This window comes from Falco rusticolus, chromosome 1, assembly GCF_015220075.1.
Source record: "Falco rusticolus isolate bFalRus1 chromosome 1, bFalRus1.pri, whole genome shotgun sequence".
NCBI lineage: Eukaryota > Metazoa > Chordata > Aves > Falconiformes > Falconidae > Falco > Falco rusticolus.
Window position 1 is genome coordinate 60,764,128 of NC_051187.1, and position 21,454 is coordinate 60,785,581.

Consider the following 21,454-nt stretch of genomic DNA (forward strand, 5'->3'; position numbering starts at 1 on the left):
ATTCTTAGCTGTTTCCCATTTTGCTCCAATAGAAATGCGAAGTTGAGTGTCAGCTTTGCGTATTTTATTTTTGGCCGATTTGAGTTTTTCCAGTTCATAGTTCATTGCATGCTTGGAATAGAGAGGGTCATTATAAATCCTTCTACACAACGAACTTTAAGTAGACAGCTGAAAATAAAATGTACTACTTGTAAACACACAAAAAAATACAAGCTTTTTTTGTTTCAAGTGAGCACTGATTCCAGATAGATTATCTTCTGTATCTACCTCTTTCACCTCTGTCTCTGTCCCGGTCACAAATCCTCTCTCTCTCCCTTTCCCGATCACGGCCTCTGTCACGTTCTCTGTCTCTTCTATTATCTCTAGGACGGTCCCGTTCCCGCTCTCGGTCCCTCTCCCGAGGCCTGCTTCTCCGACCGCTGACAACTGCTTGTGTGCGGCGAAGAAAGTCGTCTACTCTCATGTCATAGTCGTGCTGTGTTGAAAGGACAGCTCTATTTATTTTCTTTCCCAGATTAAAATCCCCTCCCTTCCCTTATCCATAGGATTGGCCGTAAGTCTTGGGAAAGCCCAGTATTTAAAAAGTAATATTAAAAAAAAAAAAAAAAAAAAAAATTATGTCCAGCATCCATAAGCACAAGTTTCATGTTTCATCTTCAGGGCAGCACCACGTCTGTGCTTCCACTATGCAGATGCTGGGGTTCAAATGCCAGACCTCAGCAAAAGACCTGAAAACTAAGCAGCCTTCAAAGCCAGCTAAGAGAAATTATTTAACAATCTGCCCTGTTTTTTGAAGTGACCGTAAAAGTTTTAAACCACACACTTTTCTGCCGATAATTTGTTGTGCACGAGCGCAAGCAATGTTACTGGTATGTCCTCATTCAAATTGGGCTTCAGCATTAAGTTTCAGAGCTAGACCGCTGAAAGCAGTTTTAAGCACACGCTTCAATTTATAACTATGTTCTGAGAATTCTACACTTCTATGTCACCTGAGAGAGAGAGGCTTTTCAAATATGCTGGAAGTCTCTACTCAATCCACATAACTGGTCTTTCCAAGGAAAACTAATACAGGTCTTAACAATTCAGTTTATCAAAGTCAACAAATCTCAGGTTAGGCTACATCTGAAGCTCAAATTCTTACTCTGTCTCTGGTGGACACTTACTACTCGTTTGTCTCTGTATCTTGCTTCATGTGGTACAGGATGATGTCCTGAGTAGGGAGGGTGAGCTTGAGGTGGAGGTGCATGGTGCTGATAATAAGGATGGTGTGGTGGCTGCTCCATACCTGGGTAAGGTGGCTAAAAGAAAGTTATAGGAAGTTTGTTGAGTGTTTCACAACAAAGGAAAGCACACAAGGCTGAGTGCTGGGAATTAAGGACAGAGGTTACTGTCATTCAGATGGAAAACACAACATCTAAATATGTCTGATCACAGCCTCCTAACTGAATGGCAGTCTATTTTCCATTAAGTCACATGCTTTACTAGTTATCTACCACTGCTTTTTCAGAAGTTTGGCTAACATCCCCCCCTCCCACAACATTCATTCTTTCCATATCTGCCTCAAAGTGATACTGCACATAAAAATTCTGCTACTTTAATGTTTGGGTTATTTATTTTTTTTAATCTATGCATATGGAATGTGACTTTTGTCCAAACCAACGAGCTTTTACAGAAATTGGTCTTTTCAGTGCCATTCCTTATGAATATATTCTTATTTAACTGAACACACTTACTCTGCAAGACAAGTTATTTGACAAAAGACTAGCAGATGGCTTCTTTTTGGAAAAAAAAAAAAAACCAAACAAAAAACCCAACAACAAAAAAACACTCTTGGCTGTTCCATTTAATATTTTCAATCAGCAAGGCCTTTCTTTTCCGTATTACCAAAGCATCTTTGCTGGCATTGTTGTCACAAAATATGTAGGTGGAAGTGCTGGATTTCAGGATGACTACTTGGACAGCATGCACAATGGGGAAGGGGGGGGGGGGGGGAAATATGGGAGTTTCTGGAGGCTTAGCTGTGTTTGAAAAACCATTTTCACCCCAGTCTGACAACTTTGTTCACTTCCTTCAGTTATGACAAACCAGAGCTGTGTTTTCAGCTGAGAAAAATGAGAGGCTTGAATAGCATTTCTGTATCTGATGCTGCCTTTTGCTCATTCACAGTACAAACAAGAGCCAAAAGACTCATTACAGTTACCCAAAATCAGGACCTGCAGGGCCAGAATTACTAAATATAACCAAAATAAATAGTTATAGTGACTATTCCTCCTGACATGTTGGCAAAACCACAGCTATAGAAGTGAACTATCAGTTAATTTCCATGTATGTAGCCATAGATACGTGCAGTCATACATATACTCATCTGACTAGGAAAAACGTGCATTTCAGTGGAGGCTGCAATACAGCAAGACTTATTTTGATTACATTATGCAGTACATTCTGCTACTTTCCTGCATGCTTCACTGCGATAGCCAAAAGCAAGCCACTGTGCAACACTACAGAGCATGCTAGTCCATTCCATGAGCCTCTGCAGCAAGTCCACCTCTTTAATGCATTTGCTGTTTGAAAGAAAGTCAATTACTATGAATATTTAGTGGAATACAAAATTGCATCACACCCTCTTGTGTAGGCTAAAGAAGGGTTCTGCTACATCCTTACAGATTTGTTTCTTGTAGGTTCAAACCAAGCCAGATTCCTGCTGCCAAACTGCTTACTAGAATGCTGGAGTATTGCCGAGAGTCAAGTAAAGTACAAAATACTTGATATAAATTGTTTTTTACATATTTACAGCAAAGATACATTTTAGGAAAAAGGAAGAGTTGAGCACACATCAAATATATTAGGCTCCTCTAGAGGGGAACAAAAAAAAAAGCCATATTCTACAGAGAAAAACTGAATTCAGCAAGACACAAACCATTCCTTGCCATGGTGGTGGTGGTCCCATGTTGTGGAATTCCCTCACGTAATCATTGTAGGACTAAAATGAAAGACAGTAATTACAACATTTTGATGAGTGTTCTTCGGAAGCGCAGAAGCTGAATATAAAAACTTCCCCAAAGTCCGCATGCACCAACTTACCCCATTCAAAAATACATCTCGTCGAACTCCTGAAAATCGTCTGTTGGGAATAAAAATTTGTAGAACTAAATCCAATTTATCCATACAGACAAGTCACCAGGGCATAAAATGAACAACATGAACACACCTTACCTGTCTACTTCGGGATATCTGGGATCCTTTATATACCCTGTTCGAACATCAAGCAGTATTAATTCAATTTACCATCTCAAGTTAACAATCTTAAAAAAAAATACACTCATTAGAAACTGTCCTTTCACTTTATGCCTGCTGTGAAATAGTCTACCTGCCACCTCCCTTGCTTTCAAAAAACCACCAATTTCTTACAATAAAATAACATATAATGTAGTCACAAAAAATGACACAGTATACCAATAGCAACTTGCACATGGTACAAATACGCAAGGGGGTATCTGTGCAAGTAAGACTTGAATTTTAGTCAAACGAATTGGGAATGCCCACAAATTTGAAGGGTACAGTCTCTTGGCAATCAGCACATGGCTGTTACTACCCATGAACTATATTTTCAGTAGAATGTGTTCATCTGGGGAACCCCTAAGGCTGATTTCCTAAAAGGTCTTGGATACAATGTTACAAAGAAAATTAAAAGCAACCTAAAAAACATCTGGAAAAGCCCCACAGGGCAAAGAATTCTTACAGCTTCAGTAAGTCTGAGGAAGTAAACTTTAGAGAGCTTTAAAGAGCTCAATAAATGGTGCAAAACACCAGGCATGCTTATGCTAATAGAACAATGCTTCCGAGCTTCAGTACAGTCTTGAAAAGCCAGGGAGCAGCAACAACACTTTCTGCATCAAAGAACACATGCTTTGCAGTCAAGCTGGACAGATAAAAGCCAGGTTCTTAAGAAAAGATTTAGAACTCTGCTACTGAAATAATGGAATATGTACTCCTAATAGCAGTGAAGAAGATTCGGTAGATTAAAAGTAGTAATTTCTTAATAATTGCTTTCTGGAGGGTAAAAAAAAAATAAATCTGCACTATTACCAGTGTTGCTGCTGCTGCATTACCACTGCAAACCTTTCCTTCTGGAAAACAACAAAACTCCTTTCTTAAACTCACCATCAGAACCTCTTGAAAAAATGCAGTGAAACTTCCCCCTCCCTTCCTCACGTCAAAGTTGTAAAACCAAAAAATTCTCTCTGAAAACATAACTGAATGTCTACAGTCACCTCTAAACAAAGGCTGCAATTCAAGAGCCTCAGCTGACTTTCCTGGTGGAAATTTCTGATAAACATGTTATTTTGATGATTAATGCCCGTATTAACAAAGCACTTGAGAGGATCACTCACAACAATGTACACAATTCTGAGGCTCTTAAAAGGGCTCAGCCTAGATTAACTGAGCACTCTCTCTCAAAACAAGTGAAACAGTGTCACTGACTTCTGCGAGCCACAGCACTTAGGACAAGTCTCATTTTCATATCCCAGTGATATCAATATTTTGCTTTTGAATTAATGGGGATATACTAAAAGAGAAAACACTTGTGAATTTGTGCACACAAATCTTCATAGTAAGATATTAACCTGGTCTTTGGTGAAACTCAGGGGGATAGTCAATCCTTGGTTTCTTTCTGCTGTTATGAATATCATAATCTTCTGGTCGACGCCTACACAAATTAGACATCAAAGATTAAACAAGGTTGCTTGGAGCATTTGTCACAGCAGAATACCTCACAGGAATAACTTCAGCTACCCAGGATCCCGACTTAACCATTCTGAACTCCACCTGCTTCAATATGTTCTACAGCTTTAAATTTGAACTTAAATATCAGTAACAGTCCGATTAAATACCCTCCACTGTTACTTTCTGGCTATAGGAGCTTTTGGCAGCTAAGGAAGAATTAAGGAAGGAACTCTACCCAACTGTACCTTAATACCAAACAAAGGGTAACAAATTTGTCTAAAACAAACTCGGACTTAAGATTTTAACATTACACTTTCCACATTACATTTTGAAACAACCTATCAGATAACAAAAGAATTTATAGAACTAAATACAGTGAAAATAGACGGCAAAATATATACTACAGTCAGAAGGCATGGGCATTGCTGTATTTGATAGCTATGGGAAAAAGAATTCTATAAAAGGTCTATTTCCATAACATTTATAAATAAAACTCTGTACGCTTTGTGAAATTTCTTCTTTCACTGTAGCTTTTCTAACTGGGTAGGCCAATGACATTATTTCTAACAATTTCTGTTCTCAGCAATTTACCAGCAATGCATTGGTGCCTTTTACAGAAATCGGAAGAACACTTAAGCTTCCTAATAATTAAAATAATTGGGACTCCTTTCTATACAAACAGCTCTTTTACGGAAAAGATGTTATCTTTAAGAACTTCACACTCAGGGAGGAAGTCTGATTATAAACCAGTTACATTCCAGTTGCTGTTATGTTTTATAAAGAAATGGCTGCTAATTTTGTTCCACCAAGGTACATAAATATTAATGGCAGACTCCAATGCTAGGGTAACAGTGTTTCCAAACAAAAAGCAGCTACAAATCCATTCCCTTACCCCCCACCCCAGCAATATAATTCCTTACAACAAGACAAGAAATTAACACTTTCTTAAATCACTTAATTACTGTGCAACTTGCTTGCTGAGTAACAAGCTCATGTAGCTTTTAGTTTTATAAAGTCATTTACTCCTCCCCCTTCCCAACTTCAGTCTTTAAAGCCCACCATACCCAGTTACTAAGCTTTTAAAAATGAAAGCAGATTCTTTACTATGAGCAAAAAGCCCAAAAATAAAAGCAGTTGCACCTACAGCAAAATCAGATCAAGGAAAATAAAAGCTGGTGTAAAGAATAAACATACCGCTTTCTTGTAGTTTTGAGAGTGCATTTACGACCGGTATAAAATATGATAGAAACAGTTCATATAGTAGTCCAACTACTGACTTTAAGCTGTAAGCCACATACATAAATGGAGGCCCTGGCAGGCTTGAGAAGGTGTGGTGGTGTTATATGTATAGTTTGCAGTCCATTGCAAAACCTTCACTTGTATATACTTTATTGCACTGGAAACCTCTTAGCTTAACTTCAAAAGCCATCTTGGTGTTCAGTCCTTTATAGCCAAAAATAAGGGGGCGCTGCCAGGTTTCCTCCTACCTACTCGTTACAGTGTCCTTTTTTAAGCTCAAGGAAATGGGGACTCTTGTTGGGTATCTGTACCTACCACAGGATGTTTCCACAAAGAGGAAACTTAACCAAAGGTTTCAGCCCAAACCATACATCAGTCTGTATGCAAGTGGCTACACGGGGAAAAGGTGTTTGGCAGAAGGGCTAATATCAGTTCTTTGCAAAGACTTCTCCAATTCTGTAACAAGTTATACCCCCTTTTTTCTGGAAAATGTTGTTAAGTTCATATAGCAGTGATCAATAACCATGTCGATCCTCTAAAATACTTTAAGTCCACAGGTACTGCCAGCATCTGGAAAGGTTGTATATACAGACACAGCAACAGCCATTCTTTTTGGTTTGTTGCCGGGTCTCCAAGGGCCACTTGATCCCTTTTGGAAAGAACCTACTGTTTTCAGAAGCTCAGCAAGATGTGTGAATTCAGTGGTTACATGTTAGAGAATATTTGGCAATGGGGTTAACACATCACGGTGACACAATTTGAAACAGTCCCAATAATGCTCCTCTTGAATATCAAAATAACTTAAATATTTTATCCTCAAAATGAGGCGGCATCTTCTGCAAAATTCTAAGTGATCCTTATAAAAGTCCCATATTTGATAAGGCTTATCCAGAGACACACCTGAAAGAAAAGGCTTTTACAAGATATTAACACATTTTTAGCATGTAAATATTTCCTCCTCTCCGTCTAGCCTGCTCATAATCAAGCCAAGCTTACCTACGGCTAGCATTACATATTGCGTTATCTCAATAAATGATCTAGTCTAAACTAGACAGCATTTTAAGAGCTTTTTTCTGCAAAAGCAAAGATCCCCATTTTCCTCTTGAAAAATGACAGACCGGGGAACCATGTGAAATCCTCAATGAAGCCACAAACTTGTCCATGCAGCTTGATTTGAGGATTTTCTCTCTTCTTTATCGCAGGGAAAGCTTTGACGAATCATATTCCTCCATCACGTTATTCTGATACATGTGCCTATTATCAGTCCAAAGAACGTTTCTAACCTTCCCACGTCCCGAACAGGGTCTCGACGGGATGGACGTCCTCTTGATCGGGGTTGTGAGTGCATTCTTCTCTTGTGCCTCATTTTATGAATGACTTGATACAAGTCAATACTTTCATCAGGAGGGAAGAGAAGACAAAGTTGGGTTCCACAATCCGGCTCAATTTCCTAGAATTAGTTAGAAGTTCAGTAGCGGTTTATAAACTGAAGAAATGAAACTCTCCCCATATACACTAACAACATACATTTAAAAAAAAAAAAAAGGCACTTTGAAGAGATTTCAGTATTACTAGAGACAGAGCAAAATTCACTTACATTACCTTTCACTTTTTAGGCACTACTTAGAATTTTCATAAAATAGTCCAACACTTGGGGCAACCGTATCTTCCCATGAGACATACAGGCCACATTACTGTTTTGCTACAAAATCAGAGGACTTTTTTTTCATCACAAAGAAAATGATCACCTATTACAGAGAGAAAAGTGACATACGTAGCAAAAAATTCCATCCCAGCTTCACATGTAGAGCCAAGGCCTGATGAAGTTGACTATTACCACTCAAAAGTGAGTTCTTCAGTGTATGACAGACAGGTCCAGGAAGACACCAGCTTAATGCTCGATAGCAGTCAAAACAAGCAAATTGTGTGTTCAAGATTATTGGGAAAGGAACACAGCAAGAGAAAGTCATTATACCACACTGAAAGTCCATGTTCCACCCACACCTTAGATATTGGGTGCAGTTCTGAACCCTGCATCTCAAAAAACAGGGGGACAGTAGAAATGGGAAAACTTCAAAGGAGGGCACCAAGGATAACTGAATGAGCATAACAATTCCTACATGCAATGACTGAGCAGGTTAGGCCTCTCCAGCCTAGAATAAAAGAGGAATATGTGGGGTATGGGGGACAAGATGGATACAACAGGAGCATCCGACACCACAAATTGTTTGGAGGAGAGGACAGATCAACTCATTGCCTCCCTCTTCCAATACAAGAGCATGGGATCATCAAATGAAGCTAGCAGGAGCCAGGTGCAAAACAATCCAAAAAAGTACTTTTTCAATCTGGTGACTAGTAGGCCTGTGGAACACCTTCTCAAAGAACGTCATAAATGCAAGATGATCAGTGTACATGTCCTCAGAAGAGATCCATCCAGGGTTACACAAAATGTAAATGGATAAACAACCACCATTTCAGGAAATAACCTGAGTTGAAAAGCATGGACAGCAAGCATCAGACAATGCTTGCCCAGTACCTAACAGTACAGCAATTTTATGAGAAAAAGATGAAACCCATGTTTAGATTGCAACTCTGTAGCACAGTGGACAAAACATGAAAAAAAAAGTTATTTCCTTGACCATGTAACAGAAACAAAATTAACTAAAATCCTGGTGGGATTTTTTGGATTTGTTTGCTTGGTTTTTTTTGTTGTTTTGGGGTTTTTTTTGGGGGGGCGGGTTTGTTTTTTTTAAAGTCCACATTAAATTAAGAACAAGACCAAAAATACCATTTTACTTCTGCTACCCAACAAAGCAAATGTGTCTATGGGCAAAATAACACACAGAATACACAGACTCTACATCTTCCATACAGTATGGGAATTATGCAACTCCCATCTTGCCTTAAGAAAGCAGAACCTGTTATTTCAGTCCAGGCTGGGTTATTTGATGACAGTGTCAACGTACCTGCACTCTGGTATGTCTGACATGACAAGAGCCACCTCACTTAAATTTTCATTAGCATATACTTTATAATGGTAGAGTCTATGCCCTAAGCAATACAGTACATAAAAAAATCGCAAAGCAGAACACAGCTAGAAAACACCAGAACTTGTTCTTAAAACCTGATGCCATATAGGTTTGCACACCATACAACACAAGGCATGTTACATTTCAAATCCAAAACATCACATTGCCTTGAAGCATCAAACACTGTTTATCACGAAGATGACAACGGAATTGGCACCATATTATTTTCTGTTTCCTTCTTCCACAACACTAGAAATAAGCCAAGTGCCTCTGTCACAGCACTCTACTGCAAGTAACAACTGATCTAACAAAGATTCCAAATCTTCTGTACACATAAAGCTGAAAGCAAACACTAGAAGATGCGGGTTATAGAAGAAGAAAAAAAATTAACAAACCTGTCCATCGCGTCCAATCTTTACTGGCTTATGTTCATTCCAAGGATTGGTCAGGTGAGCAGACTTAGTGAATGGCAATTCACGCCTAAACATGCAAGTGGCATCATTTACAGTTTTGCCTCCATTTTTTGTTAAAAAACCCCATAAATTTAAAAATGCATACAGCAGGACATTACATACAAAATAATCTTGTTACCTTTTGCACTGTCAGGTCTCTGAATGACTGTATTAGTATATACCAAGTATTAGTAATATAAGATTTCACTTTGACTTATTCCAATATTAACTAGTATCGTCCATACTATGACACCCTATCTTAAATTTTTTTTTTGGTCTTTGTATAATGCTTGCTTATTATCTCAACATCTCAATATGCTGACCAGTCTTTACATGAAGTGGTAGTTCATGGCACCTACTGAAAGAAATCTCTGAACATCTGACCTAACTATGAAGCTAGAACTGCCCTGAGCTGGAGGTGGGAGTCGGGAACTTCCAGAGGACCTGTCCAACCTAGATTTTTCTCTAATTCAAAGTCTTACCTTCCCTGTATTTAGTTTTTCTGGTAACCCAAAGGACTTGTACAACCACTCAATGTATCTCACATGACTGACACAGCTTTTTTTTCTTAACAGAGGTTTAAAACCTTTCCTGTAAGACATATTCAAGTTAAATTAATGAATGTTGCTCACCACCTGTACATTATGCAAAATACCTGTACTATTTCATATGTTATTTTAGACCAGTAGCATTTTCTTTGTTCAGTCAGATGCCAAGATGCTGGTTGAAGACAGAGCAATCCTTACAGGATTTCCCCCCCCTTTTATCCACAGACATCTATTCAAGTGAGCAATTGAAAAAAGAAATAGTTTCTATAGTGCATGCCAGGTACAGACTTGAGTCCCAAGCTCAGTAACATGGAAGCATGCGTCTGAGGAAATTGGAAGACAATCAAGTTTTCAAAAGGATGTTGTCAGTACTCCAGTAATAAGCAGAAATGGTATTATAAATGCCTTGTTACTAAACAGCAACATAAACGAACAATTATTTACCTGCAAATCCAGTCAATTTTAAAGACTCCTCCCAACATTTTTGCATTCATTCCTGCAGGCAGCACCCAGTGTATAGGCGATCCTCCATGATGGGACTCTGAAGACAGTCTGGCAAATCCTAAAGGATTTCACATGAATTGTGACGAAGACACAACAGAAAAGCTATTGCACATAAAACTCACTTTCACTTACCTTGGTAATAGCTCACTTTCCCTTACCTTGGAATTTGCCACTTTCTCTTACAGAAAATATCAAAATAACACTCCTCGCTGATCTAAATGCAGCATTAAGCTTCTTTTCATTCACTGGAAGTGTCGACCATACTCCCTAAAACAAAACAATCCCCACACCCCACCACCAAAATATATAAGAGTTCATCTCAAGTGATTTAGCTAACAGAAGTATATAGTGTAGGTAAGGAAAACAAGACCAATCTAGTGTTCTGGGATAGAAGAAAATGGAAAAAGAAAGGTATTGCTAAATTCAGTTCCTTCAGAAAGTATTTTTAGCTTACCCCATAATAAAACTTTTAAAACGCTGGCTTTTCAATTATTTTTTACATTGCAGATGCATTTAGACTGTCTATAAGGTTTAATTTGTAATTATAATGATGGACAAATATATGAAAAAATTTGCCTTTAATATTATCTATGTGTGTGTTAACTGACTTTGGGAGTTCACGTATTATATAATACACACAAACTATGAAACCAACAGCAGTATATATACTGAAAGGTGGGTAGGTAGACTTCAGTAACCTTAGCATGACACATTTGTTAAGGACGGCTTGTAGACTTTAACACTCTTTCAGAGGAAGGTCAGAAACATGAAATACACCAGATCAACATTTTAAATTGGCAAGACAACTCAAACCAGCTTGTTCAGCCTCCCACATGCCCACCTACGAATTCCTACCTTTTCCCTTTCACCAGCCGTTGTGCAGCCATGCACAATAAACCCCAATCTATTTTAAGGTACCAGCTGAGCTCAGCTATAGAAGACCAGTTTGCTGTATTACTTTTCAGTCACATCAATCTGTTCTCTAAGCAAAATCAGAGGAGAAGCTTATGCTGGTTTAATAAGTCCAAACTTCAGTCTCAGAGTATGATCTAGGATCTACCAAAGAAAATGTTCCTCCCCTTCCTTTTTTATTGAAGGTATGTTCTCATGTCCTGCTCTATGCTCAGATTAGTGCTTGCCTGACTGACAATTCATCAGGGTCCCCAGAGAACTATTTGGATATTTTACTAGCTTTCAGTCAGACGTACGTTGCTTTAGGCTGCTTGTGAAGCCCTGCTGTGAACTACAACAATTTATTACATTGGCACCACAAAAGCCAGTTTCACGAAAGCGCAGTGGCAAAGCACTGATGCCTATACACTGAGAAACAAAGGACAGAAAGGAATATACTCCTCTGAAGAGCTAAAGCAAACACCAGTCAGAATGGTGCTCACTGAACAGATCAGACCCAAAGCTGGAAGCCAATCCTGTCCAGGAATTTTAAGATTCATTTAATAGTTTTAACGCTAACCTATTTTAAAAATCTTCATTAACAGACTCATCCACTCTGTGTATTGTGTAACAGCCAATCAGCTATTTTCTCTACAAGTTGTTCCAAATAACACATACAAATACAAAACCAACAGAGCGGCCCAGCACCATTCCTCAGCAGTTGATGTCCAGTGGACTGGAATCCTCCTCAAAAAACTCCCTTACACCAGCACTGCCAGGCGTACATTTCTGCAATAAGGTTTCAGATCTCTGAATCAATTGAAAAAAATTACTCTTACATCATTAGATAAAAGCCAAAACAAAAACAACCTTCTGAACCTTCTCACAGCATAGCAATATGAACACCGGTGCTGATGAAAGGGAGAAAAATAGCCATCACAGCATGCCCAATGGAGGTTGGCTTGGGACATTATCAAACAGACCTTGAGGCCCCTTTTTAACCCTACTTTTTCTAGGCCACCAGTCACTTATCAAGCTAACTTTCCTAGGTTGCAGTGGAACCAGAATAGCTACTCTTGAAGAATCAAGGGGCTTTCATCCTTGCCTCTACCAAGATCTGAGTGATGGAGAAGAGAATGCACCTATCTATATGCTTTTCTGTAATAGGGTGAGTGTGTTTGAAAAGACAAAGTGATCAGTTCGAAGAAAAGTCAACATACCTTTGCTTTAGCAAGCGATACGTTTTCATGGTTATTACTCTTGATGAGAAAGAATCTTGCATCTTGGAGAATGTATTTAAGTTTACTTGTTTGGTCTGAAAAAACAAAGTGTCAAATAAGCAGACCTGTAAATATTTACAGTTGTCAAAAATGTTGCTTTGACTGTAGATAGTTGTTTCCTTCAAACTACACCGTATCCCACCCAGTTCCTACCTATGTATTACCACAGTCAACCACCCAACTTGAAACTTGAAGTCTAAGCTGTAGAGCACAAAATGCCAGGGGAAACCAAATCAAAACTAAAACTTAGATATTCAGGTAAAGAAAAAAATACAATAAAATCAGCATGATTCAGTGATGTTCCGATATATAAGACTTACTTCCATGCTTAAGAATCTTAGGATAAATACTAGGTAACATTCATATCAGTGTAAGTCATCCAATACAGAATGCTGAAATGTTCCTCTTCAAATGTAAGCATTTTATTTTTTTCTTTGCTGCCTCTGCAAGGAGCAAAGTGACTGAACTTCTTGCATATCACTCAACACATGCAAAAGTAGCTCAAGATTCACTTGTTATGCTCAGAACAATTATGCACAAACTGATTTATATCGGAACATTACTACTTACAGGTAATTTAATGAAAAAAGACAATGGCTTGCTATGGGGCATGCATTAAAAATTCAAATTTAAATGATACCTTTTTGGACAGCACGAACGGAAGATGATAATTTCTCATGCTTCTTTTCTGAACCTGTGTTTAGCCAAAGTACATTTGTTCAGATTGAGCCTTAATAGAGATAATATACAATTTCTACAGCCTTGTCACATACAATTTTCATTCATGACAAATTATGCTTTCTGGCGCGCACCCACACACACAAAAAATACTATTCAATGTGCACGAGTGTTTTGTTTTGGGTTTTTTTTTTTGGTTTTATTTTTGGGTTGTTTGGTTTGGGTTTGTCTTTTTAAAATAGTATTTGAACAATTTCCTACTCAGAAAACTAGTCACTGAATCATCATCTTCCAAGTTTAAAAAAAAGGTGAAAATTCCACTTAAGCAACAGAATAGCATTAAAGTAACAAGAAAGCCTACTTCCCCCCAAAGGTATCCACACACAACATGCCAGAAGTCAATACCAAATTATACAAAGCTACATACCCCATAAATCTCTACAGCCAGTTACATATATTTTAGATTACACATTAAGATTTGATGCAAGTCAGGATGACAAGTGATAAAAGGAAAGAATACCTGCATAAGATTCTGACGCAGAACTTCCACTTCTGTCAAAAACAATCGGAGATATACCTCTAGCTCTCTTCCTCTCCTTCTTTTTCTCATCTAAAAAAGCCCCATAAAGAAATAAAAGCAGTATTTTAAGCAAATTGGCAAGCAAAACAGATAAAAAGTACTGAGACAGGAAAATAAACATCTATAATAGTGAAGTTAGCATTTGGCTTGCAAGCGAAAATTGTAGTTGCTGTCCCAAAACTATCATGCACAAAAGCAGCAAATGCTAACTTCTCAAGCTCTTCATTCACAAAGGGAAGACAGATGCCACAAATCTAGCAATTCTCTGCAAAGTTCAGAGAAAGAATTTATCCCCCAAGTATTTTAGTAAGGGTGGTTTAGCTCTTCTCTTCAGCCTTCAGCCAAATTTGCAACACAGAGCAGAAAACTGTTGCAATAGTGATACAGACTCATTCACTCAGAGCTTAACAAAATGGCAAGAGGTATGAAAACAAAACACTGTGGCACACAGGCAATTCTTTCCACTCTTAAAAGTGTCACATTATACTACAGAGCTTTTTATAACAATTATTGCAGCTTCCCTTGTCTTTAGGTTACACCTTTCTGCTCTCTAATTCCAAACAGCAGAGCTGAGCTAAAAAAGGCATTATGTTAAGCAGGATGACCACCTATGGAGGCTTCAGATAAGAAGATACACAACAGGAACCTTAACAGGATTGCTAGCCGCCCTCTCCAAAAACAGAGACAACAAAACAACACCCCCCCCCCCCCAAACCCCACCCCACTCAAAGAGCTAAACCCAAAATCATTTACATCATTAACACTTCACATCTGTAAGTTAGGACCCATTATAATATACAACTGCAAAACATTTTTTCTCATTTCTGGTTAAAACGTTTTTCTCTTTCTAACTTTACCCTAACAGCTAATCATTTCAACAAGTTTAGATTTCTTATGCTGAAGTCAGCCACTATTTAAGTTTTAACTATCCTTCCCTGGGGAGATGGTACTTTTACTACACCAGCCTATCTGGTCACTCACCTAAATGAATACAGAACAGTTTAACACCAACTTCAAATGAATTGTATGAGAAACTAAGCGATTAGATACCTAAGAAAACACTAATTCTAATGTTTCAAAACATTGAACAGCAAGGCCAAAGCAATCAAGGACAATATGAATCCTCAGCATGGTAACCCTAATATTCACACATTTTAGTGTAAGGAAATACCACTTCCCAGTACATTTTCTCTTTTCTTATGGTATTACATAGTTAACATTTTACTGACTTGTGCTACTAAGGCTTACTTTTGACACAGTCAGGAAGTGATTATTTTTAAAAGCAGCCAAACTTTCAAGGCAAGGTATTTCAGATCAGCAAGCTAGATGTTACCTACCTGATGCATCTGAACCAGACCCAGATCTGACCGATCCATCCGTGAAAGAGGCAGATTCAGAATCAGAATCACTGGCTTCACTTCGTGTGTCATAGTCGTTTCCTTCCTTCTGATCTCTCTCATCCTGTTCATACTCTTCTTCATCCTCCTCCCCATCTTCTTCCACCTCTTCGTCCTCCTCCCCTTCATCATCTTCCTCTTCTTCCATTCCTTCCTCCTCATTCTCTGTATTGCCTTGTTCAGAGGAACCACTACTTCCAGTCTCATGATCCGAACAATATTCCTCAGAATTCACCTCTTCTTTAGAAGAATGGCTGGATCTGCTTGGTCTTCTATCCACATCATGCCTGATTCTCTGATGTTTAAAGAAAAAGTGAATCAGCAGTCATATAACATTGTCATGATGCACACACAGTCCTAAGAGAATGTGCCTTATAAAAGTCTCATATAATTGCTTTATTTATAAGGCAGCAAGAATATTTAATACCTCTGAACCATCTGGTGTAGAAGACTTTGCCCTTCTGTCAATATCCCTCTTCCTCATGCAAGTTTTTTCTGGTTGTCCTTTATAAGGTTCCCTGGAACTGCTTGACATGCGCATCTTTCGATCACCATCTGGGCGCTTGTTTCTATCAGACCTCTGATACTCCTCATTCTTGTATTCTGACACTGGTTTTCCTTTCGTACTTGCTATTCTCTTGTTATTGCTAACTGATGAACTAGGAGGCTTTGGCATCATCTGCCTTGATGAATGCACAGAAGGTTTTTGTCTCTTGCTTTCAGCGTTTTCCATCCTGTCAGTTTTTCTTTTTGATCCTTAAATAGAAAGAGACATCAAGTTCAATGTTATTTTGTACGTTAAACCAAAAACTGTGTAGAGGCTCCTGCTTTCTCTGGGTGATTTCCCTGTTGCAGTCATAGGTAGCACCTTCCAGTTGTAGACTTTGCAACAACACTCAAAACTGCTCCTTAGGAACAGCTTGTGTTCCCAAACAGGTTATTTTACTTTAAAAGAGCAATCCTTTAGACTTTGGTAGGTGTTTTCTAAATTGTATATATGGGATTGGACTAAAGCCAAATCAAGACCTGAGCTGGAATCAGACTTTGGGACTCCCCCTTGTCCCATTTCACTTCACCAAACCAAAAAGTACAGTCATTTTCTAACAGCAAATGAATTCACAGGCCAGACTCAGCAACTGCTTTTGAGACAAAAGGAAACCCAGTTAACTTTTTGTTTGGAAGGTCAGGTAAAAAAAGCAGCTGTCCATGAAATAAAGACTTTTGGAACACTTTCACTCTTTGACTCAGGTTATAAAATCCACTATTGCAAAAACTTATAACAAGAAAGATGGTTTTTAGCATTTACATTCCTGCAGGATATCCACTACTAAAAGTCACCTACCCTTTTTCTCACTTTTATCTTGTTCGCTGTCAGGGTTATACAACTCATCATCTTGGTCAGGAGCATCAGTCAAAATGTCATCTAGAACATTCAGCTCACCATCTGAAAAGAAAATAGTTAAAAACAACTATTAAAAGTCTGGATATGTAAACTACAGTAAAACTAGTACTTACAAACCCAAATATTTCCTTTAGGTTTACAGATCTGTCACAAGGCAAAAATTAACAACATCTTGATTTATTTCCACAATTTTGGAGGGAAGGATACAGCAAAGCCAGTAAAAGAATTAAAATACATATCACAAGATGCACTTAGGCCTCTGAGTAAGGTCCAAGTTGGCCCCTCATGTTACACAAGCTTTGCAGGAAAGCTGACCTACAAGTAAAAGCTTAACAAAAAAAGCCTGTGTAAAATTTGAGAAAAAGGAGACTAGGAGACAGTCTGAGCGCCATAAGCAAACAGAATGGACATCTCTCAAAATCCCAAGGTACTTGTGCCTTAAATTATCTCCCCTCCTCACCCGCTATTTTTGTTTCATCGCTGTGTTAGGAGCAGGAGTTTTGCAGTTCACCCACAAGTAGAAAAAAATGCAACAGGGCAAGTTAACAACAAGAACATAAGCTAGGTCAACCCCACTGAAGAAGGAGAAAGTACTACTTATTTGCTACATAATTAATTCTGAGCTGCTCCGAGAAACACAGCCACAGCTAATTCGTCTTGATTAAAAGGGCAAATGTTTAAGAAAATTCATGCTGGAAGCAGCAAATGTACCTGGTCACACAACTTTTAAAATTTTCATTGTTTCATTTTGCCTGAAACCAAAGGGTTTATGTAGATATATACAGTGATTCTGGTTGAAGAAGTATTCACCAGTTTTAAGACAGCAGATCTATATTCCAAGCACTTTAAAAAACTAAGCCTAAGCATGCAAAGGGAAAAATAATAGAAAAGGTATTGATTTTGGAATCTCATCTTTCTTCTCCTAAACTCTGGAATTCTTAGCTCTTTCCATTTTACATAACTATGACTGATTCTCTTTTATGTGTTCAGGAAAAGGAAAGCAGAGCAAACTTCAAGGATTCAGCTAGTTGACAGAATCGGTAGAAGATGCATTGTACAATGTTATAAAGCAGCAGGTAAGGACTCCTGTGCTGAACAAAATTGAGGTAAGGCTGCAAACAAAAGTCTTCCCAGGTTTGGCAACCTGTCTATCCCACACTCTTGAGCTGTGCCACAAGAGAAGTTTTAAAGTCTGATATTAAACAAGACACAATCTGCACCAGAAAAAAAGTTAGTATTATAATTTTATCTCTGCTATATACTACTGAATCGGAATTCAGGATGTGTGCTAGCTTTCCTGTTGGCATTTATCCACATTTTCTGTGGTAGGGGGAATGCAGAATTGGTCCCTGAACTGCACAACTGCTATAGCTGATGCAAAAGAACTGGTGCAGAGAGGTGGATCAAGCCTTTCCCTGGCAGTTTACAGTTAGGGGGCGTTAAAACATAACACAAATCTGCATCGTAATTCTCTTGGGAACAGTCCTTTATGTTTGTAGGTACCTACACATCCACAGTAAATATTCATGCTGTTACTGATGAGATATGCGAGAGTCAAGATTTGTGGCTGTGCAACTGCTAAGCATGGGCTGCTATTTCCTGTTGCATTCTGCTTCCTTACGGAAGACTAGGCAAGTTCAGAGCACAAGATTTTTTTTACTGGAAACTAATGAAAAAGAGATGCACTATGCTTAGAATATTAAACATATTACCCATGTCAGACCACACACATGGAATCTTAGCTTTCTTTCCCCTTTTGGTGAGGCAACAGCACGCTTGAGTAAAGCTACATTTAACCTAGCTACTGCAGTAGCATTCAGAGGCACTAAAAGACTCAGCTGGTTCAGAAATAAATGAAAAGGAAAATTTAATGGAATAAGAGTATCTGACACATACTCTTTGACAAACCCCTTCCAGGTTAGGTGGGCCTGATTTATAGTTGGAACCTTAAACAAGTCCGCAAAGACAGGAGGTCGATGAGTTCCCCCCCCCAACCCCCTTCTGCAGATAGATCTATCACACTTCTGTAAAAATAAATTTCCAATTTATTTAGCAGCCTGGTGATGCAAACAGGGCAATCTGAACACACAATTCCCAGCTCCCATGTGCATCAGTTATACTGCTCAACTGACTTCTACAAGATTATTCCACTCACTGAACTGTCACTGTTAGCATTCAATCTGATGAGCTAGATTATCTCAGACAGATAAAGATCCACATCAGGAAAAGGACAAAAAAAGAAACAGAAAAATGGTGGCACACAGATTTCTTACAGTTCATCACTGCTGAAGGGAGAAAGTCCAAACGAGTCCTTTTCATTACAGACACTTCCAACTGGGCTCTCCTGCAATTCATCTTTTGTTGACTATGGGGTATGTTGGATACTTCAATGAATAAATTTAACTCGCCCTAACCAGCAGGAAAATAACCTGGGGAGGCCTTTTTCCCTCTGCTGGCCTTGAGCATTAGATCTATCCAAGGAAGGGTCCAAGCAAAAATCTGATTTAGCAAACACGACATTAAGAACAGGCAACTTTGAACTGAAAGGATATATGAGATTTATTTCCACTGCTTTCAAGCAGTGAAATAGCATTTGTCTTCCAAAAAGAGCATAAAATATGCTTTTTGTTGCATTTACAGTAGAAGTTCTGTTACAAACAAATGTGTATTAATACCTGCTATTCAGTAAGAATCATCCCTTTCATAGAAGAAAAAATGAAAAGTAAATTAAAATGCAAAACATAAAAAAAAAATTTCTTGTCTGCTACTGATGACCTGACCACTCCCAGTGACTAAAAGGAATAAAACCCCCAAAGAATATAAAAAATCAAGCCTATCTGGATAAATTATTATATTAATAGAAATTTATAAATGATAACAGTAAATGTTTCAATTTCACTGTTCATTCACAGTGGCAGCTCACATCTGTTTCAACACAACCTGATTGTATCCCATCCCACCAGTCTTATAATACTGTTAAGAATCAAACACCAGAAATAATTTTAGTTATCGGTTTAACAAAATCTAGTGGGAATTTTCCATGTGATGTAGTTTAATAAATATTACAGACAGCAAATTTTCACCACTCTGACAAAGACATTTTATGGACATCTATCCTGCAAAAAACTTTACATGAAACGTATTCCACAGAAATCCAAAACAGTGTGAGCCAAACCACAAAACCACAGTGATCCTTTTTTTTATAACACTATTATCTGCACTAACCACCAAACACGAACCTTCTACACCTAAACTTTGTTTTTAGTTCTTTAAACAGACTATTTTGTGAGGACTACCTCATATAACTTCACAGACAACATGTGGATCACTTCAGCTTCCGTGTACAGTGACAGGCAGTTATTAGAGTTGTGAATGCACATTACCCTGGCAGCGTTCAATTTCTTTAATTCAAACTTATTTAGCCACAGTGTCCAGAAAGCGTATTGACAGCAAAAAGCCGTGCAAAACCCACCAAAATAATATTCCAACGTCAGCTTCTTCTCACGTCCCTCGGCAGAAAATTCTGCAGAAAATACAGCTAGGAATCCAAGCGGGAATAAAGAAAAGCAGATACTTTCTGCGACAAGATAACCAGCAGTAACTCGGGGCCAATAATGTTAAACTTACGGCCCACGCTATTCCCCCTGCTCAAGTCACCTTGCCCTGAGCCCACCGCTGCCGGGGCCCCCCGTTACAGCACGATGGCCCGATCACCCACAGCACCCCAGGGCACCCCCGGGCGCGCTTCCCCACACACCACGTCTAAAAGCTATAAAAATCGTTCTCGAAGAGGCTCTCCCGGCCCCGCTGCCCCTCCGCTCTCCTCACGGACGTCTCCCAGAGTGAAGGCCCAGCACCAGCAAACAAGCAGGCTTCAGGGAGGGGGGATGGCTCAGGAAAGAGGGGCCCCCGGCCCGAGCCGTCCCTCTTTCCCAGGGCCTGTACTGCCCCCACCTCTACCACCAGGTACCTTTTTCCTCCCGGCTATCAGCCGCCATCCCGCCGCCGCCGCCGCGACGCGTCGAGCGCCTAAGATGGAGGCTCCCTCTTCCTGCACGTAACGATTCCCTCTTCCCAGAACGCACCGCTTTGTTTACGCTCCGCGCGTCACGGGGCGCCGCGGGCAGGAGGAGGGGGGAGGAGGGGGGGGGGCGGGGACAGAAAGGAGGGCGCGCGCGCGGCAGGAAATGGGCGGGGTGCGGGCGCGCGTACAGGCTTGTCGCGCGCGCCGTGCCCATGCTGCCGGGCGCTGAGGGGAAGCCCGCCATTTTTGTTTGTTGGCGGGGTATGTGGCTGGTGTCTGGCGTTACTGTGCGGTTGGCCTGCCTTAGAGCGCGGTCTTGAGCTGTTTCCCTTGCTGGGCAAAAAGCTGTAGGGAAGGAAGGAGCTTTCTGCCTTCTCAAAGTGGGGGAAGTGATTTGAAGAATCAGTCAGCAATGTACAGGCGAGCGGAGGTTATCTTTGTTTGGCAGCGCTGGGTGCATGCAGGGATCGCTCCATCAAAGTCATGCATCCCGAGGGGACTTTTCAGTCCCCCCTTTATACAAGCTATTATATACATACCTATTCATTAGTTTTCCAAGAAATTGTTTACATATCCATTACAATTCTGAGAATTCATTTACATATCTCATGCCTGCGCGATGTCCTTGAGGAGTTGTCTCTACGCAGACTATTCTTTAGCGGCCATGTTTAAAGTCTCCATCTTCGCCATGTTGCACGTACAACA

General features: G+C 39.4%; 1 protein-coding gene across 9 annotated transcripts in view; it reads right to left on the reverse strand.

The window, feature by feature from the left end:
- The window catches only part of YTHDC1 (YTH domain containing 1), a 29,371-nt gene extending 8,540 nt beyond the window's left edge, over positions 1-20,831 (reverse strand). The window contains exons 1-19 of one of the 9 annotated variants that reach the window (XM_037381498.1): positions 20,696-20,829; positions 20,198-20,263; positions 16,666-16,767; positions 15,751-16,079; positions 15,264-15,618; positions 13,867-13,956; positions 13,309-13,362; positions 12,609-12,703; positions 10,656-10,764; positions 10,438-10,555; positions 9,389-9,473; positions 7,248-7,414; positions 4,626-4,708; positions 3,214-3,250; positions 3,082-3,121; positions 2,918-2,980; positions 1,164-1,298; positions 268-475; positions 43-168 (exon numbers count right to left, since the gene is read on the reverse strand). In XM_037381498.1, coding sequence (XP_037237395.1) covers positions 143-168; positions 268-475; positions 1,164-1,298; positions 2,918-2,980; positions 3,082-3,121; positions 3,214-3,250; positions 4,626-4,708; positions 7,248-7,414; positions 9,389-9,473; positions 10,438-10,555; positions 10,656-10,764; positions 12,609-12,703; positions 13,309-13,362; positions 13,867-13,956; positions 15,264-15,618; positions 15,751-16,079; positions 16,666-16,767; positions 20,198-20,263; positions 20,696-20,723 — 2,190 coding nt within the window. In that variant the 5' untranslated portion in view covers positions 20,724-20,829 and the 3' untranslated portion in view covers positions 43-142. Of the gene's footprint in view, positions 1-42; positions 476-1,163; positions 1,299-2,917; positions 2,981-3,081; positions 3,122-3,213; positions 3,251-4,625; positions 4,709-7,247; positions 7,415-9,388; positions 9,474-10,433; positions 10,556-10,655; positions 10,765-12,608; positions 12,704-13,308; positions 13,363-13,866; positions 13,957-15,263; positions 15,619-15,750; positions 16,080-16,665; positions 16,768-20,197; positions 20,264-20,695 lie in introns of those variants that run through there. The other 8 variants (XM_037381476.1, XM_037381466.1, XM_037381506.1 and 5 more) reach the window with 8 other exon arrangements.
- Positions 20,832-21,454: the final 623 nt, after the last annotated feature.